We start from the raw sequence: 24,072 nt of genomic DNA, 5'->3' as shown, positions 1-24,072 counted from the left end.
ATAATCTAGAAGCCCTGCAGTGGAAGAAAGAGATCTTTGGGTGTAAATTGAAGATTTTGATTTGGCTTTCACTTTAGTTGCAAAAAATAAATGTAAATAATTTTGTGTAGTCACAGATACTGTAAGGTTTTCAATCATCTTCAGTCTGTTGCTCAGTAAATAGGGCTTTATGTGACTGAGTCTGTGCATCTGTATAAATGTGGAAGTTATATTAGTGGCTGACACTTTTGAAAATGCTTCTCACCTCAAGATCATAAGTCATGTAATAAGCAGTTTATTAAACAAAGATAATGTATGGATATATTCAGAAGCAACATAACTCTTCTAAAGGAGACATATTTCTAGAAGGAAGACTTAGTATTATTGGTAACTAAATACAATATCAAACAGAAAAACTTGCAGGGGAAAAAAATCAAAGTACTTGCTTTCTGAAAATGAAGGTAACTACTTCAGAGGGAAGATTTAGGAAGAAAGAGAAGGCTTACACACACACACATACACTTCAGGAGCAGTAAGATTCTAGCCTCAATTACCTCACATACAAAGAACCAAAATACTTGATGCTTGCTACTTTGCAGCACTAAAATGAGCTATTCATTTCTTCAGCCCTTGTTCAGAAAGAAGTCTGCTTTTTCAGAAGACTGCAACTCTAACGTCCTGATTGCCAGTTCCCTGTTTGAGTTGTGAACTTACCTAATCCCACTAAGAGGATTTAAGAAATAACATAACCTGAAGATGGGATGGCTGTATTTTGTACCTAAGAATGTTCTTGGAATCCAGTTAATATCTGTGAATATAAGTTAAAAATGGAACAGTCAATTAAGTTTAGTAGTCTTCTATTTTGGACTATCAGAATCAAATGCTGTTGCTGTTTCCAGTATAGGTATCTCATGAAGCACATTTAAATATTTTCTTGTTGACAAGAAATTTCTCTTGGGAAGAACCAGTAAGGGTTGTTGAAATGCCTAACACAGAAACCTCATGTCCTCTCTTTCACAAAAGCTTAGGCAACTCATCCCCTATTTGCCATTTCAGCAGTTCTTTCTGTTACCCTGAACACTTTCAAGGGATGTATTCTGATCTTTAACAGACCCTGTTGACATAATTAGTTAGTAAACGGGAACACATTTTCCCTGTTTATCATAGATTTTAGAATAAAGAAATCAACACACATGGTAACACACTAACAAGTCAATCTCTCTTTTGTGTAGGTATAAAATCTAAGACTGTGTTGCAACCAAACTGTAAGAAAAGAGCTTCTCTCACCACAAAGTAAGTCTTAATTTCTGGTATTTGTGACACTTTGGAAAAAAAAGATGATAGCATTCTATTGTAAAGCAGCACACTGTAATGAATAGATGAATAGTTTTTTGGTAATGTTTTGGTCCCATATGTGAAGAAAGGAATTATTTTTAATTTTAATTTCAGAGAGGAAATAAAATTTATATACTTTGGTATAATTTTAGAATCCATTTCTTTATTTCAAGCCTTGCAGCACTGCATGTCTTTTTATGTAACAGAATAGTCTATGACTTAAGAATGTTATGTAACACTTACTCTGCCTTGAAAAGTTGGCCATATGTTTTTATCAACTGGCATTATATTTTAAAAACTCCTCTGGCTATTTTCAGCTTGCTGAATGGCAATTCAAGCTGGTACAGTACATGCACTTTAGTCCCACTCATACAGAGTTTCCCTGAGAAAGTATATGAATTAGCTAGAGGGAACTGCATTTGAGACCTCACTTCAATCTAAAACCTACCTTATTCACAGGCACAGAGAAAATAGAATATTTATGCTTCCAGTATGCCAGAGGTTTTTTTAAGTGTTTGGAATTATTTCCAAAAAGCAGAGTGGAATGAAATTGATTGCTGCATCTTAAAAATAGGGGAGTCTTTGAAAATACTAGACAGAGGAATCCTTTGTTAGATTTTCAGAATAGAGAGAATAATTTGTATAGAAAGATCTATTATGAGATAATTATTGACAACTACTGCTGTCAGTTCATCAGATGTTTTGTTTGTAGTAGTAAAGGTCATTTGGAAAAAAATCACTATGTTGGAGATGTCTATAATATTTCTTTTTAAATTCTGTATAACAGCTTAATTTAAGTGTTCTCTCTGATTGTTTGTTTGGGTTTTTTAACCAGATCTTCAGAGAAGGATCATTTGAGAACATTAAATCTGGAGCAAAGGCTGTCTGTTGGTTCTGATGATGAAGTAGATCTTGTGCAGGAACTTCAAAGTATGTGTTCCAGCAAATCTGAGCCTGATATAAGCAAGGTAAACACAAGATTTTTAAATAATTTACTACATTACCATAGTGTGTTGTTTGTTATGTGTTTAAAATAAATTTTTGATTTACAAGCCCTGCTTGAACTGAAGAAAATTATTAAATTATTTGGGAATAAGCCAAAGCCAACTAATATATGATATGTAAGTGTTCTGGTTTAGTATACACCATTTTAAATTACACCTTCACCAATTTTTCTTGTGAAGATTTTTGCAGTGGAGGATGAAATTTCTATAGAATCATAGAATAGCCTGAGTTGGAAGGGACACACAGGATCATTGAATCCAACACGTGGCTCTGCACAGGATCACACTGAGAGTCACACCATGTGCCTGAGAGCATTGTCCAAATGCTTCTTGAACTCTGTCAAGCTTGGTGTTGTGACCACTTCTCTGAGAACAGCCATTCCCTGCATTACTGTTCCCTTGTGTTTCATGCTCTCGTTGCTCCCAGTGGGAAACTGTTCTGTAGTCATAAAGACATAGAAAGTTTACCCTAATATGCATTGAACATTTGGTTTGTTTAATACAATGCCATCAGCCTTCACAGAACTGGCTTAAAGCTCTTCTGCTCTGTAGGCAAAATGCAGTTTACTGCCCCAAGCAAGAGAGGATGGATTGGCCTAGTTCTTTAACAGTGGCAAAAGAGGGTGAAGGATGCTTGCAGGGCTCATAGTTTTGGGCTAAATTCTATGTTGTAATGGGTTGTGGGTGTTTATGGCAGACCTGTTGAGGCAGAGTGTGGAGCTGTGCGTCTCTCTCATTTTTCTTTTTATACTGATACCATGCAGCTTTCCCTGTGGCTGAAGCTATTTATTCTTTTTCATCTTTCCTCTTAGCATAGCTGATGTGGATGGATGTGACAGCAGGCTATGTTCACACTGGAGCAGCTGTTCCATAGCTTTTGAAACATGGATAGAGTCGGTCTTAGGCTATTGTCCAGTTAGGCTGTGCATGACATCCTCTAGGATTTCCCTGAACAGCAGTTCCATTAGTTTTGCTTTATTAAGTATTCTGTTTATTCTTAGAAGACAAACAAATTTTTATTAAAAAAAAGAAATACTGTGTTTGGAAAGATTTTTCAACCTATTTATTGAAACCCTTTATTATAGTGCTTTGTTTTGTGTTGTTTTTCTTAAAGTATTTACAGTACATGTATGAGTCACATGCACCAAGCTGGCAAGCTAATCACTAGTCAGTTAGCAGGGATTTATTGTAGCTATCCTTAAAAGAATGGGATGTGCTTAAAGAAATGGTAACCAACTTAAAATTGTGTTTAATAACATGCAAAGTATAATTGCTTGTTGATGACAATTCAAGGAAATATGGGTTAGATAAGGAAGGAGATAGATGTCAAGTCTTTTGTTCAGTTTCCTCACCATGGGTGGAACCATCCTTGGCTGGAATTTCTGTTGTTAATTCCCCAGCTGCCTAATAGAGCCTTGCAGAAGTAAGGGTGCTGTTGCATGCTTTCTTTGAGTGGTGTAATTTCAGGCTGACAACAGAATAAGTACTTCTGCTCTTTAATTCGCCCTTTCACTCGAATATATTCCTGCTGCCTTCACTGGGTTGGGATTGAATACTTTTGTAGTTGCAGAATTGAATTGGATCAGCTTGCCTCAGGATAAAATACCTAGTTTTCAGTGAGGACAGTATCTTGAGCAGGCTCTGTCTGTTATTTTCTAGTCAGGAAAAATAGAAAAAAAGGGAAGAAACATGGCAGGAGAAAGGGAAAACAATCATTCCTTTCTCTGATGTTCCTGAGGCTGGTTAAATTTGATGGGATACTGCCCTTAAGCTCCACTGAAAAGTATCACTCTGGAAATGCATGTTTAATCTTCCTCTGATTGTAGTTTATATGAAATCTCCACCTCCCATTTTCTAAAAATGCACTTAAGAGTAAAGAAGAGATATTTTAATTGTTCTTTGGATATTTACATGTTCTGCATTGCATTGTACAGAAACCATGAAAATAAAATCAAGCCTCCAAAAATTGGCAAATGTAAACATAATCTCTGTGAATAACTAAAAAAAAAAAATCACCATTTCCTTATCTTTCTTTAGATTGCAGATTCTAAGGATGAGTTACTGATGTTCAGTAACTCCCAGAACATTCCTGTATTATCAGCAAGTAGTACTAACCCAAATAAAACAACAGCACAAAAGGTAGGTGATATTAGTTTTATGGTAGGATAGGAAAGGTGTCTTCAGTTTCTCCAAGTCTGAATTTCTGATTGGATCCTAAGAATTAGTGCCCTGTTTATTACAAGAAAATACTGTCATAATTCTTAAGAAAGTTGCTAGACTACTATTCCAAGATCCTTTCATGTGACTTAGAAGCTAAAGATTTATTTAGAAGCTAAAGATTTATTAAAACAATGATGCTTTCAGTTTTGGCTTTCTACATAAAGCCATCTCCCTAGGCCAAGTATTTTTGACATTACATTGACACTACAAGTTATTTCCATCAGATATGAAGAGAAATAAAATCTGGGTTTGTTGTTTCATTTCAATTAATGTCACTCAGTAAGTTTGGAAAAGCACCACTTCTAAAATTCTTGATGTAAAATTACTGGTTGCTCTGATGTCAAAGCTCTCAGGGGCAAAAATATTGAAAAGACATGATATTACCAAAGTGAAGAATAGCATTTTTTTAGAGGTATTCAGTTCTTACTTTTGACCTAACTATTCGCTGAAATATACAGTCATCTTGCTATGTTATATATGTAAATAAACTTCAGTAACTTCAGAGTAGTTTCAGAGTGGGAAGATAAGCTGAATATTTTTGGAAGATATAGTAAGTCTACTACTGTCTTTGTTTCAGAAATTTTTATTATTGTTTGTGGATGCTACCATCCCTACTAAATACAGAGATGAAATTATGTCCTGCCTAGTTTTCATTATTTGGGAAATTATGTTTTCTCTGTTGTTACATCTTCTTCCCTTTTCTTTTTTGCTCTTTGTGTTTGTGAACATCAAGAGAGTTTCTGGGCTCAGTTAATCTTAGCCAGGGTCTGTGGTCTGTGTTCCCTTACCAGGCCTTCTGTGTTCCTTTGATATAGGTCTTTTGGAGGCCAATCCTGATGTTTTATCTGACTGCAGTAAATTGTTTTCTAGAGACACCATTTTCACCATACAGTGAAATCCCTGAAACTGGATTAACTAACACACCTTAGCATTAAAAGAGCTGACTTTCACAGACCACCAAATATTCTGAATTGGAAGGGACCTACAAGGATCTTCAAGTCCAACTTTTGAGTGAATGACCCATACGAGGACTGAAACCACAACCTTGCTGTAATCAGCACCATGCTCTGACCAGCTGAGCCAGTTTCAGGCTCAGATGAGTTGACAGCCTTGCATTCATATTTCTTCATATCCAAATATTCAGAAAGTTAGACTATTTTCTGTAAATTGGTTAAAATCTATAGAACAGTCTCCACTAAAAGAAATAATTTTAACCTTGCAGATCCACAAGTAGGTGTACTCCTTTTGAATATTTCTCTAAACACATATTCAGGCATCCCAAATCAGAGCTTCACATAGTAGTGATGCCTGGATAATTGGCTAAGTCAGATGACCTACCAGTTCCTACTGTACATTTCTCCTAGTAATTTTTTTCTTTAAAAATTCCCGCTAACAAGGAGAAGGCATTTCTATATTGACTTGCAAGTAGACAAGCTTAGCTACTTGGGAGGTTTGTGAAAAACTTGATCAAAAGCTTTCATACAGAATAAAAAAAAAAAATTCTGGGGAGATGTTGGCCAAAATGAAGGGAACACAACCCAACCATGTCAAACAGTGATACTTATTTATACACTATTTTTTTTTTAAATTTTTTTTTTTTTTTTTTTTTAGGATGGAATGCGTCCTCTCAGCAGCAGTCGAACTGTGGAAAGCAGCAACAGTAAATCAAAGACAGAGTTGGGTGTTTCAAGAGTTAAATCTTTTCTTCCTGTTCCTAGAAGCAAAGTCACCCAGCCTTCTCAGAATACTAAAAAAAAGCAGCAGCAGTAATACAAGGCAAATAGAGGCAGATAATAACACAAAAAGAGAGATTTGGAATTTGCACAAAAAAGAACAAATGGAAAAATCCAATAAATTAACCTGCCTATCTTACAATTTTTTGTGTTCATATAATCTCTATTGCAAAGAACCAAGTACTTAAATATGTAAATATTTTTTAAAAACAAACTGTTACCCTGTAATGTAAAGTTTGTACAGGACCACAGTTTTATTTCTATGTACATCAGCTGGAAATGATATTGATTTAAAGTTCAGAAATGGGCATTTTGCCTCCTTCATAGATGGTTGTTTTTTTTTTCTTCTTTTAATATGAAAATTACTTATTTAAATGATAATATTCAGGGGCACCTACCACAGGATTCTCTTTGTGTATATACTGTACATAAATATATTCTATTAAGTTCACATGTTAACCTGCATTCAAATGAGTTGCACAATATATACAACAATGGCTTAAAGCTATTGTTCATGCATTTTAAAGACATTTTATCTTCACTTAATGAAAAATTAGTGAATGTGGCAATAACTGAAATGTTTGGAATTGCAGATCAATTACTTTCAGCTACAAGCCATATTAAATACTTTGATTTCATCATCATCATCTGCCTGCTGAATTGTGATTTTGTTTTTCTCAAGCTTCTCTTCATCTAAAATGTAATTAATTTCCTTTATAACTTTTATCTCTTAAAAAAGGAAAGAGATTGAGAAATTAAAATGCAACAAAAGTTATTTTTCTCAGACTCTTACTCTTTGATAGAATCGAAGAAAATGTGATCATTTATCAACTTTGTTTTTCTTGTATACTGTAAAAACTTTTATATGCTTCATTAGTGTTTTAAAAGCATCCAAGAAATAACAGTGTTTTACAGAAACAGATTTTACTGAAAAGAAGTTTGAGCAAAAGCTTAACTACAGTATTATCCAAGATAATGTAGTAGCAATGAGTTACTATGTAATTATCAATTTCTGTTGTGGATTTAAGATGTAATTGCTATAAAATGATACTTGGAGTTGCAGTTAAAATTAACTCTTTGTCATTTTTCTCTCCACCACTGAGGTAGATCGTGTTCCCATGAAGAAAGTTTCTATGCAGGGCATATTTCCCCAGCCTCTTTCTACAATAGTTGCAGTTACATCCTTGTGAATTGCAGGAATGTGGAAATGCGCACTGTTGAGCTAGCTCACCTGTTAGGCAGGGGAAAGTGCAGATTTTTCTTGAGATCAGATTTGGATGACTTTTGCTGGGTTAATGGGAGATGGTTTGGGGAATTTGGACAGTGATATGCCTCTAATATCTAAAAGAGCATTTTTCTCAAAATAAGCCTGGAGGAGGAAAGGATTAACTTTTTCCTAACACTTTGCCTTTGTATATAAAACAGTTACCCCAGATTCATGTCAATAAAATCTTTGTATGGCATATTGTCTTTCTTTCTCTTAGTTTGTGTGTGTGTGTTGGCTCTATAGATATTGAATATTAGAAGCTTATTTCTGAAATAATTTCCTGCACAATATATTTAGAAAGTACCTTGTTTTTAGGCAATTGCTGTTTCCCTAAGACTTCTATTTGCTGTGCTAGTAATGTGGAACCAAATATAGGTCATTTCTCTAGAAACTGATTTTTAATTTTATTTTTTTTTATTCATTTTTATGCTGAAATATGGATGCTGCTTTTGCTGGTGGTTCTTAGCAGAATGAGTCAGCTGCAAAGCACTGCAGGTCAGAGCAAGTAGGATCCCTGATGGGCTGAAGCAGTGAGCAGCAGTGTGGTAGCTTGTGTGAGAAGCTCAGGTAGGGATTTCATGGCCAAGGAGGAACACAAGTGTAAGACACTATCTGCAAGGATCACATAAATTTCAACATAAGAATTTGTAAAAACAATTTTATTTAAGAAAAATCCTGACATCCTTCTAAGCCAAGTTTGTTCTGCATTTAAAATGTTACACCTGGTTTAGATCAAGAGTTAACAGTGTGCTTCTGTGTGGGAAGATACTGGGCAGTGTTCTAAAGCATGCTTTGAGGCATATTTTAAAACTGCATATTGTCTATGAGAGTAAAAACTAATCAGTACTGTACTGTGCATGAAAATCTGCAGAGGAGAGAGTAACTTTGGTCATGGTGTGGAAGTTAGGTCTCTTGCTAAATTTAGCATTGCCTTTCAATGCCCTCATTATCCTTCCTTTACAGCCTGCTGTCCTAAACTCTCCATCTGCATCTTTTACCTTTTTGACTTCTGTCTGCTATCATTTTGTTTGTCTGTCAGTTCAACACAGTGATCTCCATGCAGCTTTAATCTCACAGTATCTTGCAGATCTCCTAATTGGTGGTTCTCTTCTGCACTAAGAGCTAATCTCTCTTGTTAGGCTGCAGCAGATCCTGCCCTCAAAGAGTGAACACCACAAAACCATAAACACAATTTGCTTGTGGACGTGCTGACTTCTCTGCTGGCTTATCACTTGGTTTGTGTTAGGTTGTGCTGAAGCAAGGCCAGGTTCTGTTCATGAGCTCAGGGCTTCACTGTGTCTTCAGGTTATTCCTGTGATGCTACAAACAGCACTCATAAGTGAATTGTCATACCAGCTACTCTCACTTTGGGTTTGTAATGGGCAAAATCCTTTCTCTTCCTTGCTTCCTGTATCTCAAGCAGAGAGGATTGGAGTGTGCTGTGCTGGGCCATGCCCATCCATGCTGCATCTGCTCCCAGCTATTACCCCATAACTGAAAGAGGTAAGTGAAGAGAGAGACCCCATCTCCATGGAGGGGTATCTCAGAAAGTATAGGGAAGCTTCTATGGTTGAATCCATCTGACAGGCCACTGGAGCAGTGAAAGACTTAATTTATCCCTCATCTGACTACACTACATTCTTTAAACACATGTCAGTGTCTTCAACTAGAGAAACATGAAAAATACTTCTCATCCATCAACTCTGGTAAGTACTAAACATTCCAGCTCTTCACTTCAAGGCACTCCTGAAAATAAAACCTTTCAGCATCTCTCCTATGGTTCTTATTTCTTGACAAGAATATGGACTGTGTTCCTTAAGTGAATGTCTGAATCCATCAGACAATATTTGCCTTTTATTTTGGGTTGCTGAGCATGAACTCCAAAATTAAAACCATGAAGAAACCTTCTCCATCATTCAACAAAGCAAGCAACATTCATCAGCAACAGCAAAACCAGGAGGCCTGAGGCACATCTCTTCCTGTAATACAGCTTAAGTGATTTACAAAATACATCCAAAACCCTCCAGCTTTCCAATAGAACTGGAGAAGCAAAACAGCCTCCGGTGGTGTAAGATGCTTGGAGAAAGGATGAAGGATCGCTTTCTTGGTTGTAACTCTGGCTAAAGTGATGTTTATGGTGATCAAACTATAGTTAAGAGACTTGAGAATCACTAAGTGAGCTGTTCTTCAAGAAACTTGAAGAAGTGACGTTAAGGGAGCACAAGGTATGGTGGTACTGGGCTGTAGTATCACTCAGAAACTTCTGGCTGCATTTTACAAGGGTTGTATTTTGAGGTTGAAGTGAGCCCTGGGGAATGAACTTCGTATAAATATTGTTTATCCTAGGAACAGGAAATTGGTTTTAGAGAACATGGGGGTTTGTAAAGGAAACGTATTACTGTATTGCATTGTATTGCTTAATTTGCAAGATGTTTTTAGACAGCAACTAATGGTCCATTAATGAACAATTGTACGTCAGTTCTAAAGCGGTGTGGGTTTTTTTCCAAATGTTAAATCACAGCCAAGTGTAACTATAGACTTAAAATACCAAATCTATAATAGAAAAATGAGGAAAAAAATAATCACCAGAATATTTTTTGGTAAATAAAATGAAACAAATTATGTAATTCTGAAATTACCTCCAGCAATTAACACCAATTTAGAATTAATACAGGAAAATGCTTTAAAAGGCCTAAAGTTACTAAGAAATAACTTAAGCCTGTTGCTTAAACAGGGTAGATAGAATTCAAAAAGTGTAGATGCCATCAGGTGTTCAGCAGCTCTGATGTAACAGCCTGAGAGATTTGAGGCTTGTGGAACTGGAGGAGGTGGATTTTAAGAAAGACTTTGGAAATGGATATTTAATGAATAAAGCACAGCTGGTAAGACACCAGTTAAGCAACTGTGAAAACAAACTTGTTTGTTGGAATAGCAGGTTTGTTTGACTCCAGTGAGATACTGAGCAGTTCCTGCTAATGTGTAGTTATTTTGTATATAAGATTTATGAAAATGGATAAGTATGCACAGTTCAAGTTTGTTTAGGCTATCCTAGCTTAGCATTTGCTCTCCAAAGGCTTCTTAGTGCTGTACTAGCAGTGTGGCCACCCTTCTCCACTGTACATAAGGACAGCTACAAAATCTCTTCAATTTTCTTTGGTTTCTTCTTAGCAGGCTGCAAAATTAAATCTCCACATATAGTATTAAAGTCAGCATGCTCTTCTCTTTGGCTGTATGTTGTACAGACCCACATTGTACAGACCCATAGGTGGTTTTAATGACAAAGTGCTCTGGTAAGAGTACTTTTTATATTTGTTCTTTTTAATCAAATGCATGCAAAGCAAAGCACATGAGAAGAAAAATTCCCTTAAGTAATGCTCAGCCTGTGCTTATGAAGGTCATTGTTTGTTCTTCCACTGGTTATGGCCTCATTTGCTTCTTTTTTGTTTTCTCCCTTCCCTCTTGTGCTCCATTTTCCATCATGAACAGCACATGCAACTTTCCAGATTAGTTTCAGGCAAAATCCCTGGGAGCTGTCACCCTCTGACAGAAAGTACAAGAACACTTACTCTAGAAGGTAGTGTGCTCTTCTCAACCTGTGTTGGGAAGGAGAGGCTGTGTCATCCTCCTCATGGAGGCTGGTACTAACTTACCTCCTCTTCCAGCCTGAACTCCAGAGGAGCTGAAGCAGTGGTTTGGAACTGAAAGAAATAACACACTCTTCTCTCAGTTGACCTGAGAGGACAGCATCTTGCTGGGCTCTTTGGGACTGGCAGTGTGATGGTGGTAGCTGGGCACTGGTGGCAGAAGCTGTTTCAGTGAGTGTTGTAGCCCAGGGTGGAGGCAATCAGTCAACTGATTTACTTTTTCCTTCAAATTCCTCCTCCTGAGTATTTGTATCAGCTACTTCCATATGTCCCATCTGCTACATGCTCCTGCTGTATTTATCTTTTTCTTTCCTGAAATGTGTCCTCGTCTGCTGAATCCAGCTTACCTACCACCTTCTAACTCTGACAACGACACAAAACATGAACACTTTCGCAAGTTCTGAAGCATGCACTAGTTCTAATGACAGTCATTCTTTTCTGCTGATCTTTCTGATCGTCTTGTTTATTTAGATTATAAACTCCCCCACTTGGTGTGTCTGCTGTAACTCTGAGTAATATCCTGAAAAAGAGCGACCCTTGGCACGCCTCCTTGGACTTGGCCACACTTCAGCAGCCCTGGCCTTCCAGCCAGCCTTGGCCACGTACTCTGTAAAGACTTGTACAAATGGAGAGCTGACTATGTCAGAAAAGGGACAAACAGTGTGAGGTGAACAGTTTGAGGGGATAAGAGGAGTGGAGATGGGATTCAAAAGTGATACTACTTCAATACACAGTTGGTTTTCCATTGTTAAAAATCAAGCAGAGTTTAGTGGCAAAGAAACACTGACATGGCAAAATTGAGACCCAAGGTTATCCAAAGTGCTCTGTGAGCATGAGGCATCGCTTTGTGCAGAAAATCAGGCGGCGCAAGGTGTCCCCCACAGAAAGAAAGCAAAGAGAGCCAGGTAAGTGCTAGAAGATAGGCAAGCATAAAAGTACAGTATGAAGGACAGGGCGGGAAAAAAACTGCCAAAAAATATTTGCAAAGGAAATGTGTAATGAAGGCCAGAAAGTATGCAATGGGGGACAGAGCTGGAGGGAAGCCAGTGTGACGCAGAGTGAGCAGCTCCAGAGTGAGCCCCGGTGCCTGCGGGCTCAGCCGGACCCAGCGGCGCCTTGAGCAGCACCAGCGCCCAGCCGGAGGCAGCGCAGGCCGGTGCTGCTCCAGGACTCCCGAAGGAGTTTAGTCCAAGCCTTGCCTGCGCTGCTCTTCGCAGCTGCAGGGCCGGGCGCTGGGGGAGCCCGGGCCGAGCGCAGCCCGCGCCGCAGCGCTTGAGGCCCGCAGCACCACCTAGTGCCGCCCGGCCGGCCCGGGCAGCCCCGCAGGCCTTTCCAGCCGCCGCCTTCGGGAGGGAGAGAGCGGCTACGAAAATGATGGCCATGTTCTTGATAGGCAGCAGTCACCGAAGTGGAAGCAGCAGAATCTGTCCACCGTGCCTGCCCCATTAAGGGGGGCAGGAGGGGCTTTAGTGTGTCATACAGGCAGTTTCTCTTTTTAAAAATTTATTTAAAGAAAAAAATAGTCTGAAACACCTGTATATATCACTGGAATACTTTAGTGCACAAAGACAGCATTGGACAGTACCTGGCCAGACTCTGGGGCTGCCCTCGTTTTCAACAGCTCTAGCATAATGAGACATCAAAGTCTAGTAGCAAAATATCCCTGCAACAATCCAAATATAAAACTTTTTGTACAAATATATTTTTCTGTATAGTATGCAATCACTCTTAAAATACATAATTTCCTTAGCAAAAGTTTGCAACAATATTAAAATAAATAAAATATCCTAGAGAACATTCAGTTCCATAGTAAAACTGCAAACCAGAAGAGTATAAAAATTAATTTCATTATTAAAGTCTACATTGGAGAGGTTTGGGGTTTTTTTGGTTTTTTTTTTCTTTTTTTTTTTTTTCTTTTTTTTTTTTATTTTTGTTAGGCCAAAGTAAAAAGCATATAAAGACGCCAGACCTAAGCACATTGCAGGTTCACTGCCAGGAGTCCTACCTTTTGCTAGATACTGATGTCAGTCTGCACTCATCCAATTGTGAGTGTGTGCAGGGTCAGGTTAACAGTCTCCTAGATTTTAAGAGGAAATACCAATTCTCTCTTAACTGTGGAGACATAACAGATGTTGATTGGCTTCCAAGACAATATCCTCTCTTCCTTCATTTTCACCTATGCACGTGGCATTTGGCCTTTCCTGCTATGCTGAAATTACAGTTGCTGCATGGAAAACAAAGAGAAGGAAGTTTTCTCTGTGGCTTGCTGATATTGTCCCTTAATTCAGTTGCAGGAAGTGAATCCACAGAAGTTTTTTACATACTGATTTTTCTATTTTCCACCCAGATTTGATTATTCTTTTCACATTCTTCCTGCTGTCTAGTCCTCTCACCCCAGCAAGAACATTTCTAAAAGTTTTCTGAAACAATGTCAGCCTAGGCAGGTTACTTCTGCTCGCCATCTGGTTTGTATCCAATCAGAGCAGCTTTTCAAAGGAAATCTGGTTTCACCACTCTAAGTGGCAAAACCTCAAAGAATGCACTAACTTGCACATGATTAACCACAGAAGGGAAGCAATTCCCACATGCTCATGTGGTCGCTTCAGTAAACACCTCCTGGAAGGCTGAATTTGTGCATGGCTGGGGCAGGTCCAGAAGTGCTGGTTCTGGCATCATGGGGCACTGCTGACCATTCACTCCACAAAGAGGGTCTTTACACAGCATCTCACAGTCTGGTCTCCTGCACTTCTTCCTCTGTCTCCTCCTGCAAGGCAGTGATTTGGGGTCGGGGTTTACGTTTGCTGGAGTTTCTGTGGTGTGCTGGCAGTAGCTTAAGGCGCTCAGCATGACTGATGGCCTGCCTGAAGGAGCTCTTCTCGTTCAGCAGCTTCTGAATGGATTCGTACTGCCTCAATCTATTGTCCTCGATTACCTGGAGAAACATCACTCTGTCAGAAGAGCAGTGGTGGTGCTGACAGAATTCAGCTAATGCAACTAATGGAGCAGGGAAGAGACATGAAGACATGGCAAACATCTTCTAACAGAAAAAGCCCAATTTACAATTTCTAATTTCTAGTCTGCAGTTTCTAATTAAAACCACAAAAACATGCATTAAAATTTGAACATGTGGAAAAGGTGCCTATTGCCCAAATTACAAAGTGCTGCTGCACTGGCTGGTTTTTCCTTGTGACTTGGTTTTATCTCTGAGTCCCTTTGTTGAAGACTCCCAGTACCTTGGCATTTCCCTGGCACTGCTAGACCGCCCAGTTAAGAAAGCGTTAATTTTTCTATCACAAGCAGAGAGAGAAAGCTGCCAGCAAAGTGCCAGCCTTTCTTTGCTTTCTTCTCACCAAACAAGGAAGCACTGCTCACCTCTGTTTGAAGGAGACAAGAAGTTTGCCCTGTAGGGTTGTGCAGTCTCCCTGTCAGACAGGAGCCAAGGAAAAATCAGGCTCCTTCGCTGGCACTGCATTGTCAGCACATCTCTGGTAAGGGCACAGGTCTGACAGGAGAGAATTTTAGCATCTCTGTTGCTAAAATATGGTCTGGAGGGTGGGAAGCCTTTTCAGGGCTGAGGCTGCCTGCCTGCTAGGGCTCTGCTGCCACAGCAGCTGGGAGCAAGGCTGAGTCCAGCACATACCCAGGAGTAGCACATCCAAAAGGATGTACAACCTGCCTACTGACTAGCCTGCTTTAACTCCAGGCACTGTTCCTCCTGCTGTGCTAATGCACCCAATCAAATAGACATCGAAAACTATGTTACACTCTGCTAATAAAATTTAGATGCCCACCCATAGAAGAGTGAAAAAATACAGAAAGAAGAACCTAATTTTTAAGAACCATTTACATAACTTTCTTTTTCTTTACTAACCATTTTTATGTAACAAAGGAAATACCCCAGGACTCCAGTAATTTGTCCCCTTGATTACACATGAAAGGAATATTTACATGGCTTGTTGAAAGAAATCAGCAATTCTGATCATCACATGCTAGGAAACTCCTCTTCCCCAGGCAGCCTCCTATTGCTCAAGTGCAGCTGATTCTGCATTTGCAATTGTAAAACTCTGTGAGATGCTGAGATTTTTCTGAATCTCCTGAGCCAATCAAAAATATAAGGCACCTGGATCAGCAGCTGGATAACCTACACAACTTTCCTTCTGGTCGAAACTTTCCTTCTTGCTCCCCCAGAACATGACCCAACTCATCTGTATTCAGATGTCTGTCAGAGATCAGGTGAAGGAGCAAACGGGAGCCTGCTGTAGTTCTGCCAGTGGGTAAGTTGCTCAACTCCCCTGAACGACCTCCATCAATCCAGAAAACATCACTTCCACTTGGTGTGTTTTGCGTGTTCATCAAATGTGGTGAGACAGCAGTAAGTGAGCCTATGAGAAATGCTCACCAAAAATCTCTGGCATTCCAGCATCGCCTCCAGCCTATGCTCGGAGAGTATCACCGTGCAGTTGGCAAACGCATGCTTCAGGGTCTTCCTGATCACTTGGGAAGTTCTGAAAGGCAAACAAACAATGCAATATGCATACCCATAACTGCACAGGCCCATAAAACACGTGTAGCAGCCTGGCTGTGGGTTGTAGAGATTCCATGCAGGGACACAGCTCTGCGGTGCCTCAGCTGCATCTCTGCTGTCAAAGTATCTATGAGCCATAGAATAAAGGCTGTAAGCAGGCTTCCCTGAGCCCCTGCACAGAATTACCAACACACATTACTAAAATCAGGCTTAGTAATAGGCCAGACAAGTTACAAAAGATCTCTTTAGATGGTGCTGCCTCATGGGTTTTCTTATTCCATATTAGAAAACAACAAATGAACGAAACATACACAGGGTCCAGGTGAGCACTTGGTTCATCGAGCAGCAGGATTTTAGCTTTGCTGAGCACTGACCGGGCAAGGCACATCAGCTGTTTGTGGCCATGACTGAGGACACAGCCTCCATCCACAAGAACAAAATCAAGCTTGCCTGGAAATTGCTCTATTACAGACTTCAGCCCAACCTGCCGGAGAAAAAAGGACACAAAAGATTGTCAAGACATAATTACTGCTGACTGTGGTAATCATTTACATCATTGTAAATGCTACAGAAAGTGATTTTTGAAAGGAAAACAGGCCTCTTTGGTTACTAGGAGTTTAAAAATAAATGACCAAATTTTATATACTACATTATAGCAATAGAGAAAATAACCCCAGTCACCATGGCCGCTGTCTCTACAGCTCTGACAGTGTTTTCAGGTGCTCCTTTTGCTGCCCCAAAGGTCTTGTGCACTTTGGTTATACTAAAGGCATGAGGGGTTTCCCTCTGGCATTTGTGACAAAGTGTTTAGAGGGGTGCCCATGCCAAGTGAAGCTGCTGCCTTTGGACCAGAAATCAGAGTCCAGCCCAGAAGATGTTTTCTGACTGTTTCTTCCAGTGCTCCTGTTTACTCTCTTTGGGAGATTTATACCTCCAAGCAAAGCTTTCCATCTTCCACAGATCCAAACCAACTGTGGTCCTTGGCCTTATCAGCAGAGTTTCAAGAGACATTTTTACAAAATATGAAAACTAGAAAATATATGTGAGTTGCATGGCTCTATAAAATACTATAAAAATGTAATGAAACTCCAGGAACTTATAAAGGCCACCTCCCTTGGATTTTTAAACTATTACTGATAGCAACTAATTTGCATTCCAGGGAAAACAAAAAAATGGAATTCCTACAAAGTGTTTTCACTTTGCATGGAAACAGTATTAAACTGTGGTGTATGGGTATATGTGTTGTGCTTCTGAAGAGCTTGTGCTTTAATTTTTATGCAAATTAAGCCCAGTGTTTTGTTCCTCATTCTCTTTTGAACACAAATTGTGTCCTTAATGAAATTTTGCATTCAATGGATGGAAAAGTGCTTTCTTCTTAAAACTGCACAAGGTCTCTCCATGTACCCATAGGGTTCAGAAGCTGTCTGCAGGAGTAAGACTTAAGCTCACAAGTCAACACAAGTCTGACAGGTTCAGGTGCTGAAATATAGGGGCAATAAAAAATGCAACATCAGACAAGGCCTTGTTCTCTGCAGTTGATTGCAAGGAGTGTAAAAAGCTGATTCTGATTTCAGGAGGATCCTCTAAATCCTCAGCAGTCAACATGGGTCTGGAATAAGCTGACAGCTCATTTCTGTGCCGTGCTCCCAAAGTTAAACTGACTCACTGCCGAGCCAGACTTCAAGAGCATGAACTTGGTAAACAATCCAATCACTCCTAGTAAAAAGCATTACAGCTCTTTCTTTTTTTATTTGCTTTGCATTCTTGCCTATGCAATGAAAACCTCAATATCAAATACAGGTTTGCCCAACTCCTTAATGATAAACACTTTAAAATAAAATTTTTTTCACGCCATTGTAAAAGAGGTTTAGCTCTTTAAAATCCCAAGCTCAATTCAAACACACACTAGAAACAATCCTCCAAAGCAGGAGAGCTTATCTTCCTCAAGAAAGAGGATATTGATCCACACTAAATTTCTTTATGAGCCTCAGAGAAGCAGAGAAACAGCACTGAGCACAATGTTGCCTCCGCTAGGGCTGTCTGAAAAGCTGTCACACCATCTAAACAAAAATGTTATGATATTTTCATTTGACAGTAAATTACTCACAGAATGTGTCTACTTTCCTCTTTTCCAAATATAGAGAAGAAATTATAAAAACCCAAGAAAGCAAGCAGAGACAGAGTTAACCTCCTGGATGGGAAAGGAGGAAGCTTTCAGATTAAGTCTCACACCTGTAAGCATTTTTTGATACTTGAGACTTGTAATGAAGGAAAGTAGCACCAATGTATGGTTAAGTCTGTATTAATTAGGTCATCTGTACCTTGGAAAAAGGTACCCACTTTCTAGGCTGCGGCCCTTTCCCTCCTGTAATGCTCACCTGACTTTTCCTGGGCATTACGGACACTGCTGCAACCCATGAAGCCCTGTCACAGCCAAGAGGCAGCACCTGACAACTGCAATGTGTGGCACCAGTGCAACATGGAAACAGAATCTGGCAGCTAAGCTTGGGAATTGGAAAAAAAATGTTGTGGAAACCTCAACAAAATATTAGAAGACCTTCAGGTTCAAAATTCTAGCATTCCATGACTCTTACTTTCCATGGCAGAGGAAGCTCCATGATACAAGTAGAGCAAAAGCCTGAATGCCTTGTCAGAGAGAGCTCCTCTCAGCTGGCTTCCCATTGTTCTGATAATTGAAATAACTATTTATATAAAACATAATAGATATGGTTGGTATCACAGCATGACCTTTCCTCTGCACTTGTCCCCTAAGATTCTACATAAATGTGAAATATGACAGACATTAGACCTACACTGCACCCTGCTGTAACCACATCACCAGAGGGAGACAAATAACACTGAACAGCTTTACCTCCTCTGCAACTTTCCATATTTCTTCATCATTCCACTGCCCATAAGGATCCAAATTCATCCGAAAACTTCCAGAAAATATGAACACTTTCTGCAAGAAAAAAGACATACAGACACAGGTAGATAGATAACCTGAAACATTGTATAAAGCATTGGAAGTTGTGAAGATTACAGACAAAAGAATAATGTTCTGCAATTATCAGAGAGAGCTAACTGCAGGTTATTTTTTTTTAATATTGTTCCAAAAAATGATTTTGAAAATGCTTATATATTAAGATTTTGGCAATTATCTTAAGAAAATCTTAGCCAAACTTGTCTGAAGACCAGCAAACCCCAGATTTCAGCAGTTTTTAGAATCAAACATTTCCTGTATTTTCATTTTGAAATAAACATTTTAAAACTGTTTTTGATTCTTGACTATGTGAAACATATTCAAACATACCAAAAGAAAATTGTCAACCTAAAGTGTGTGTTTCCACAATTTTGCTTAGAGAGAAAAAACTATTCTTATTTGTCAAAATTCAGGGACATTGTCCTAAGTTGTTTTTCATCAAGGAGTTTCTTTTTCTAATAAACTGTAGCCAAACACACATCTCAGCATCATGCTGTTCCCTGGCATTTCACCATGTCCCAGTCCCATCTCTAAAGATGCTCTTTCCCTCTCCCACTGTCACATGACTGAACTGTGGCAGAGCCACTGCAGCACCAGCCCGCTCTGTGAGCGTTTTCCCCGCCGGACACTGCGGGCTGTGCTGGCTCCCTGCTATGCCCCGCGCCCACCTGCCGCTGCTGGAGATGAGGAGGATGCACATTTCCTGGCACTGAGAACACGCCCTTCTCCAGCTGAAGTTTACCACTCCATTCTGCTTTCCCCATCAGTTCAGGTAAGCAGATTTAGGCCATCATACCTTAGATACACGTTTTGTAGCTCAAGAAGCAGTGACTCAGACAAAATTAAATATTTGTTGAATCTCTTTTTACATAGGGCGGATTCTGAGAGAAATTAGATTCTTCAAGGGACACTGAAGCTGTACCACATTTAAGAAATTGTTTTTTCTATGCCGTAAGGTACACCCGATGTTTGTAACAGGGAGAACTTGCTCTCAAATAATTTAAATTTGAGCTGAGAATTTAAGTTGTTGAGAAATATTACCATTTGCTTGCTCTTTCTGTGTACGTATGCAACAAATACCAAGAGGAAAAAACTGAGACAATTATTTTCTCCCGTCTTTCTCAACAAAGTATTTATTTAGAGAAAATGTGTTGAAATCCCAGTGATTCACAGCCATGTACATTCCTGGAGTCTTGGTAGTCAAACACTACCAAAAGCAGCAAAGGACTACCTGTACCAGCAGAAAATAACAGAGAGAATACGCTTAGCAAGTGCTCTCCCAGAGTTTGGCCTGTGTACCACAATTTCTATCTGACCCAACCTGGGAACTTGGCATTCTTTCATCAGATTTCAAAGTGATTTATATACACATTTACATTCATCATTTAATTATCATTAATTAAAAGTATAAACATTGCAGAGGAAAATTAATTAATTAATTTGCTAGATTAAGATATGCATGCCACTGCCAACGTATTTGGTGTAAAAGAGAAGGAAATAACTAATTCAAGAAACCAGAGGAGAAAAGCAGCTGCACTGAGGTGCTGTGCACTCAATGGGGTGGATTTAAGTGCAATGATACCTTCAACACATGGCAAACAACACACTGAAAGAGCTGCAGAACCACACTAAAACACACAGAACTACAGTTTAAAGTTAATCACTGAAATAATTTTTGTAGAGACAAGGGGGAAAGAGTAGAGCCTTTCTTATAATTGTTATTGCTAATAACAGTGTGAGCTCAGGTGAAGTACAGCAGTCCTTTTCCCATGCCCTGCTCTGGTTAGGTGGCGTGAGTGGGGTGACATATTTGCAGCAGGATTAGGTTCTTCCAAGGAGTGGGTGTGGTGGAAACAGCAATACTGTGGAAACAGTGTCACACTGTGAGCCCCACACATTTAACTAATAGAATGCGTGTTTTCATTTCTCAGTGGTAAAGAATAGTTAACTCAACAAACCAGTTTTAAAGGAGATAGGGCTGAATAACATTCCTGCTGAAGTGCACCAGGCAGAGCAATAAGGGGTACAACCTTCCTCCGAAGCTGCTGCTATTTCTAATAACTGTGCTTTCAAGAAGCAGGGCACTAAAAGCAAGCTATTCCCAAATGCAGGGTTTTGTTTTTCATCCCCATAAAGTAAATATTTCATTGTCCTGAATTCTGGTACTTCTCGCTCCATTTCAACACCTCCTTCCTCCCAGCTCGTTAGAAACCATATAGGGTTCAGTTAAGTAAATACCATATGAGTCACCTGGGCAGTTAAGGGTCTGCTTGAAGAGAAGCAGAAAAAAATCTCTCCACATTCTTAAAAACTTGAAAGTGAAATGAAAACACCCAAAAGTGAATATGAAGGACTTACATTGTTCATAAATATGGAAGAAGTAGAATGAAGGAGAGCATTGGAAGAGTGGATGGATGGCTGGGTAGACTGACAGCAAATCTGGAATAATTTCTTTCTCGGTCACTTGTTCAAATTCCCACAGGATGACAGTGGGTGTGATTATACAACAAAGTTTCTTAGACCTGACATCCACCCACAAGCAAAACATTCAGAAACATAAATATGGTCGTGTTTATGTTCTGACCACCCCAAATATTGCAAATCAACCCTTCTGAAGGGCATTAATCCCCATTAGTGGATACAGCCTCTGTGTATTGGTGTGTGTGGCAATAAGCTTCCTAAACAATTTATGTGTTATGTGGAGAATCAAGACCCCAGAGTACCTAACTAAATGCTTACAGAAGAGTTAAGGATCAGCTGACAAGAGGCTGATAAGGAGTAAGAGTATCCTGGCTGTGAGTAGCTGCTGCTGCAACTTGTGTGCAGGTCCTCAGCAAGACCCATGGACCATTCTTCCCACATGCCCCAGGGCTGGAGGACAAATGTAACATCAGCTGGAACCAGGCAGCAGCTCCATGCACAGAGAAGTTACGAGAGACAACAGCATGGCCTTCATGTAGTCTCCTCTGCTTTGTCTGTGTTATAGCAGCAATATCAACACGAAGTAAAATCAAGTTACTGTGTGAATGCTTTGGCACTAGATGCAAAGTTAGAGGACTTGTTTTCATAAGTGTCCTTTAGGGACTTTACATTGACATAAGAATAAGAGCATAGAAACAATAAAAACCTGAAAGGTTTCTGGGACCAGTTCTGTAACATTCTCCCTTGAAGACACCAAAACATCTGCTTCCCATAGAGCTTACTGGTAAATATAAGTGCTGCGTCCCTGGCAACACTGAACCCATGATGTAGAAAACAGCCTGTATACGGCCCGAAATGAGCATGAGCACGTGGGGATGTTAATTAACGTGCCCAGGTGCTCTGTGCACGGGTCTGATGCAGCAGACGCTCCCAGCTGTGGCGATGCTGACTCATCCCAGTGCCCTGCAGGAGCCCAGGCACGGCAGGACCCTCTGTGGGAGCGCCTTGGGAAGTGGCCCCGCTCGGCAGCGCACCGGGCAGGAGTGTGCTGGCACACCACAAAGCAGCCATGACCTCCAAAAGTAAGCAGGCCTGAAGGAATGATAAATAGTGCTGGAGACAGACAGGCAGATACCGACAGATACAATGAATAGAATGTGATAGCTGCTGAAAAACTGGAACTACAAAGATAAAAGTTGCCAAATTTCACTTCTTCAGTAAAATAAAGGAGCAAAACTTTTTTTTTTTTTTTTTTTTTTTTTTTTTTTTTTTTTTTTTTTTTTTGTCAGGTGGCAGTCCTGCAAACTCTAGAAAACTTGTTCTCCATGTTAAGCTTGATTTTAACTCTGTATGGAGTATTTACATGTAGAAAACGGTGTGAGATCCACTAGGATGCATGGAATAACATTAAATAAAACATCAGAAGTCAGCCCCTTTCTCAGAGCTAGCAGCACCTCATGGGTCTCAGGTCTCTCATCACTTGTTTTAACTGGAAATCGACTGCTTGTCTCCTGTTCTCCATTAAAGACAAATTTCTGAAGGCATGTCCTCAATCTGACTCCATTAAATACTTCAGGATGCAATCTGCCTGAGGACCCATGCAAGAAAGCCTTAGTGTATTGAAACCAAATGCAGCTGGAAATCCTCACTCTGGAAATGTAGTGGGCAAATACCTGCAGAAGAATCATCAGAAAGGCCTGTCCAGGAAGAAGAGATAATGGGTACAAAAGTACAGCCTGGTGTCAGTGGAGCAATTGTTTTTGGGAGAATGACAAACAGCCTGTAGGAGCAGTGTTGGGCAGGCTGTGCTTCAGCAGCGCAGCCGTGTGAGCTACAGCAAGGAACTTCCTTGTGGGTGCTTCAGGAAATATGTTTTATATGATTTAACCCTTCACACCTCTACAAGGCATGACAGCCAGATTTGAGATACTGAAAGAAACAAGAGGTTTACCTTTGCTTCTGCTCGGTGTGATCCCTGACCACCGGGCAGGTCATTCCAGCACAGCCTGCATGGAGCAGACAGCAGAGTCTTAGGACTCTGTGTGCTATGTGATTGTGCATTAGTGAGGTTCCCACAGCGGAAAAGCAGTTCTTTTCTACTAATTTGGGAAACTTAGGGTTAAGGAAGAGAAGGAGAGTGTTGGGAAGTTTTCAGGAGGAAGCGTCCTCAGGTAGAGCTCCATTCTCCTTTTGTTGGCGAAGCCTCTCCTGGAGACAGTGAATATCCAGGTGTTGCTGTAGGAGAGCTTCCCAGGAAAGGAAAGGCAACTTTTTTTTCCATTCTGAAGCTTTAGGTGAATGGCAAAGAACAAAAGGCTCCCTTTGTTCTGTTGGGAAAGGCAGGGTGGCATATGCAATTTCTCTTTCCTGCTGGGAAAGTGCTGCTGAAAACTTCATTTTGTTCTGAATGTGGGAACTTTTGAGGCATAATGTGCAGTACTTTGCCAAGGCTTTGGGACAAGTGCTGTGAGCTGAAGCATGCAAACAGGCTGGCAACTCTCATGACCTTACAGAGAATGGAGGGCTGGGATTATTTGGCATTGACCCATGTATCAGGGACTTCCAAATGTGAATTAAATGTGTAATTTTAACAATAAACTAACAATGCACCTCACTAGCAGAAGGGCAAGTTATATGCTCATGTAATAAATATCTCTTGCATTGTGCTGATGGCTGCAGAATGATATTTTCTATACCATTAGTGACTCTATAGTGAGTGCTCAGCTATGAGAATTATCCCTCATATTTTCACTGGGACAATGAGACTACTTGTTACCAAGCATTAAGATTTCTTCTCAGTCCATGCATTCCCAAGGAGAGCTGGAGATGGAAGACAGCAATTCTGGTGGGCAACCCCATCCCAAAGGGCAAAAGGCTGAGAGCAAAAAGATGATTATGGGAGAGATAAGGAAGCCCCTTCCAATACAGAAATTTATACTTGGCTGTACAGGAAAATTTTCC

General features: G+C 39.9%; 2 protein-coding genes across 2 annotated transcripts in view; one reads left to right on the top strand and one right to left on the bottom strand.

Annotated features, from left to right (window-relative positions):
• Nucleotides 1-7,734, top strand: part of CTTNBP2 (cortactin binding protein 2) — a 73,508-nt gene extending 65,774 nt beyond the window's left edge. The window contains 5 exon segments of the mRNA XM_053978318.1: nt 1,212-1,272; nt 2,150-2,282; nt 4,356-4,457; nt 6,150-6,292; nt 6,294-7,734. Of these exon segments, the coding sequence (XP_053834293.1) occupies nt 1,212-1,272; nt 2,150-2,282; nt 4,356-4,457; nt 6,150-6,292; nt 6,294-6,459 (605 nt within the window). The 3' untranslated portion in view covers nt 6,460-7,734.
• Nucleotides 7,735-13,150: 5,416 nt separating this feature from the next.
• Nucleotides 13,151-24,072, bottom strand: part of CFTR (CF transmembrane conductance regulator) — an 85,472-nt gene continuing 74,550 nt past the window's right edge. Inside the window, exons 24-27 of the mRNA XM_053978158.1 lie at nt 18,580-18,669; nt 16,019-16,191; nt 15,582-15,687; nt 13,151-14,114 (exon numbers count right to left, since the gene is read on the bottom strand). Of these exons, the coding sequence (XP_053834133.1) occupies nt 13,908-14,114; nt 15,582-15,687; nt 16,019-16,191; nt 18,580-18,669 (576 nt within the window). The 3' untranslated portion in view covers nt 13,151-13,907. The remainder of the gene's footprint in view (nt 14,115-15,581; nt 15,688-16,018; nt 16,192-18,579; nt 18,670-24,072) is intronic.

Source organism: Vidua macroura, chromosome 5, assembly GCF_024509145.1.
Source record: "Vidua macroura isolate BioBank_ID:100142 chromosome 5, ASM2450914v1, whole genome shotgun sequence".
In the NCBI taxonomy this organism is placed as follows: Eukaryota; Metazoa; Chordata; class Aves; order Passeriformes; family Viduidae; genus Vidua; species Vidua macroura.
The sequence above is the reverse complement of the archived record's forward strand: the minus strand, read 5'-3'. Positions and strand labels throughout refer to the sequence as shown.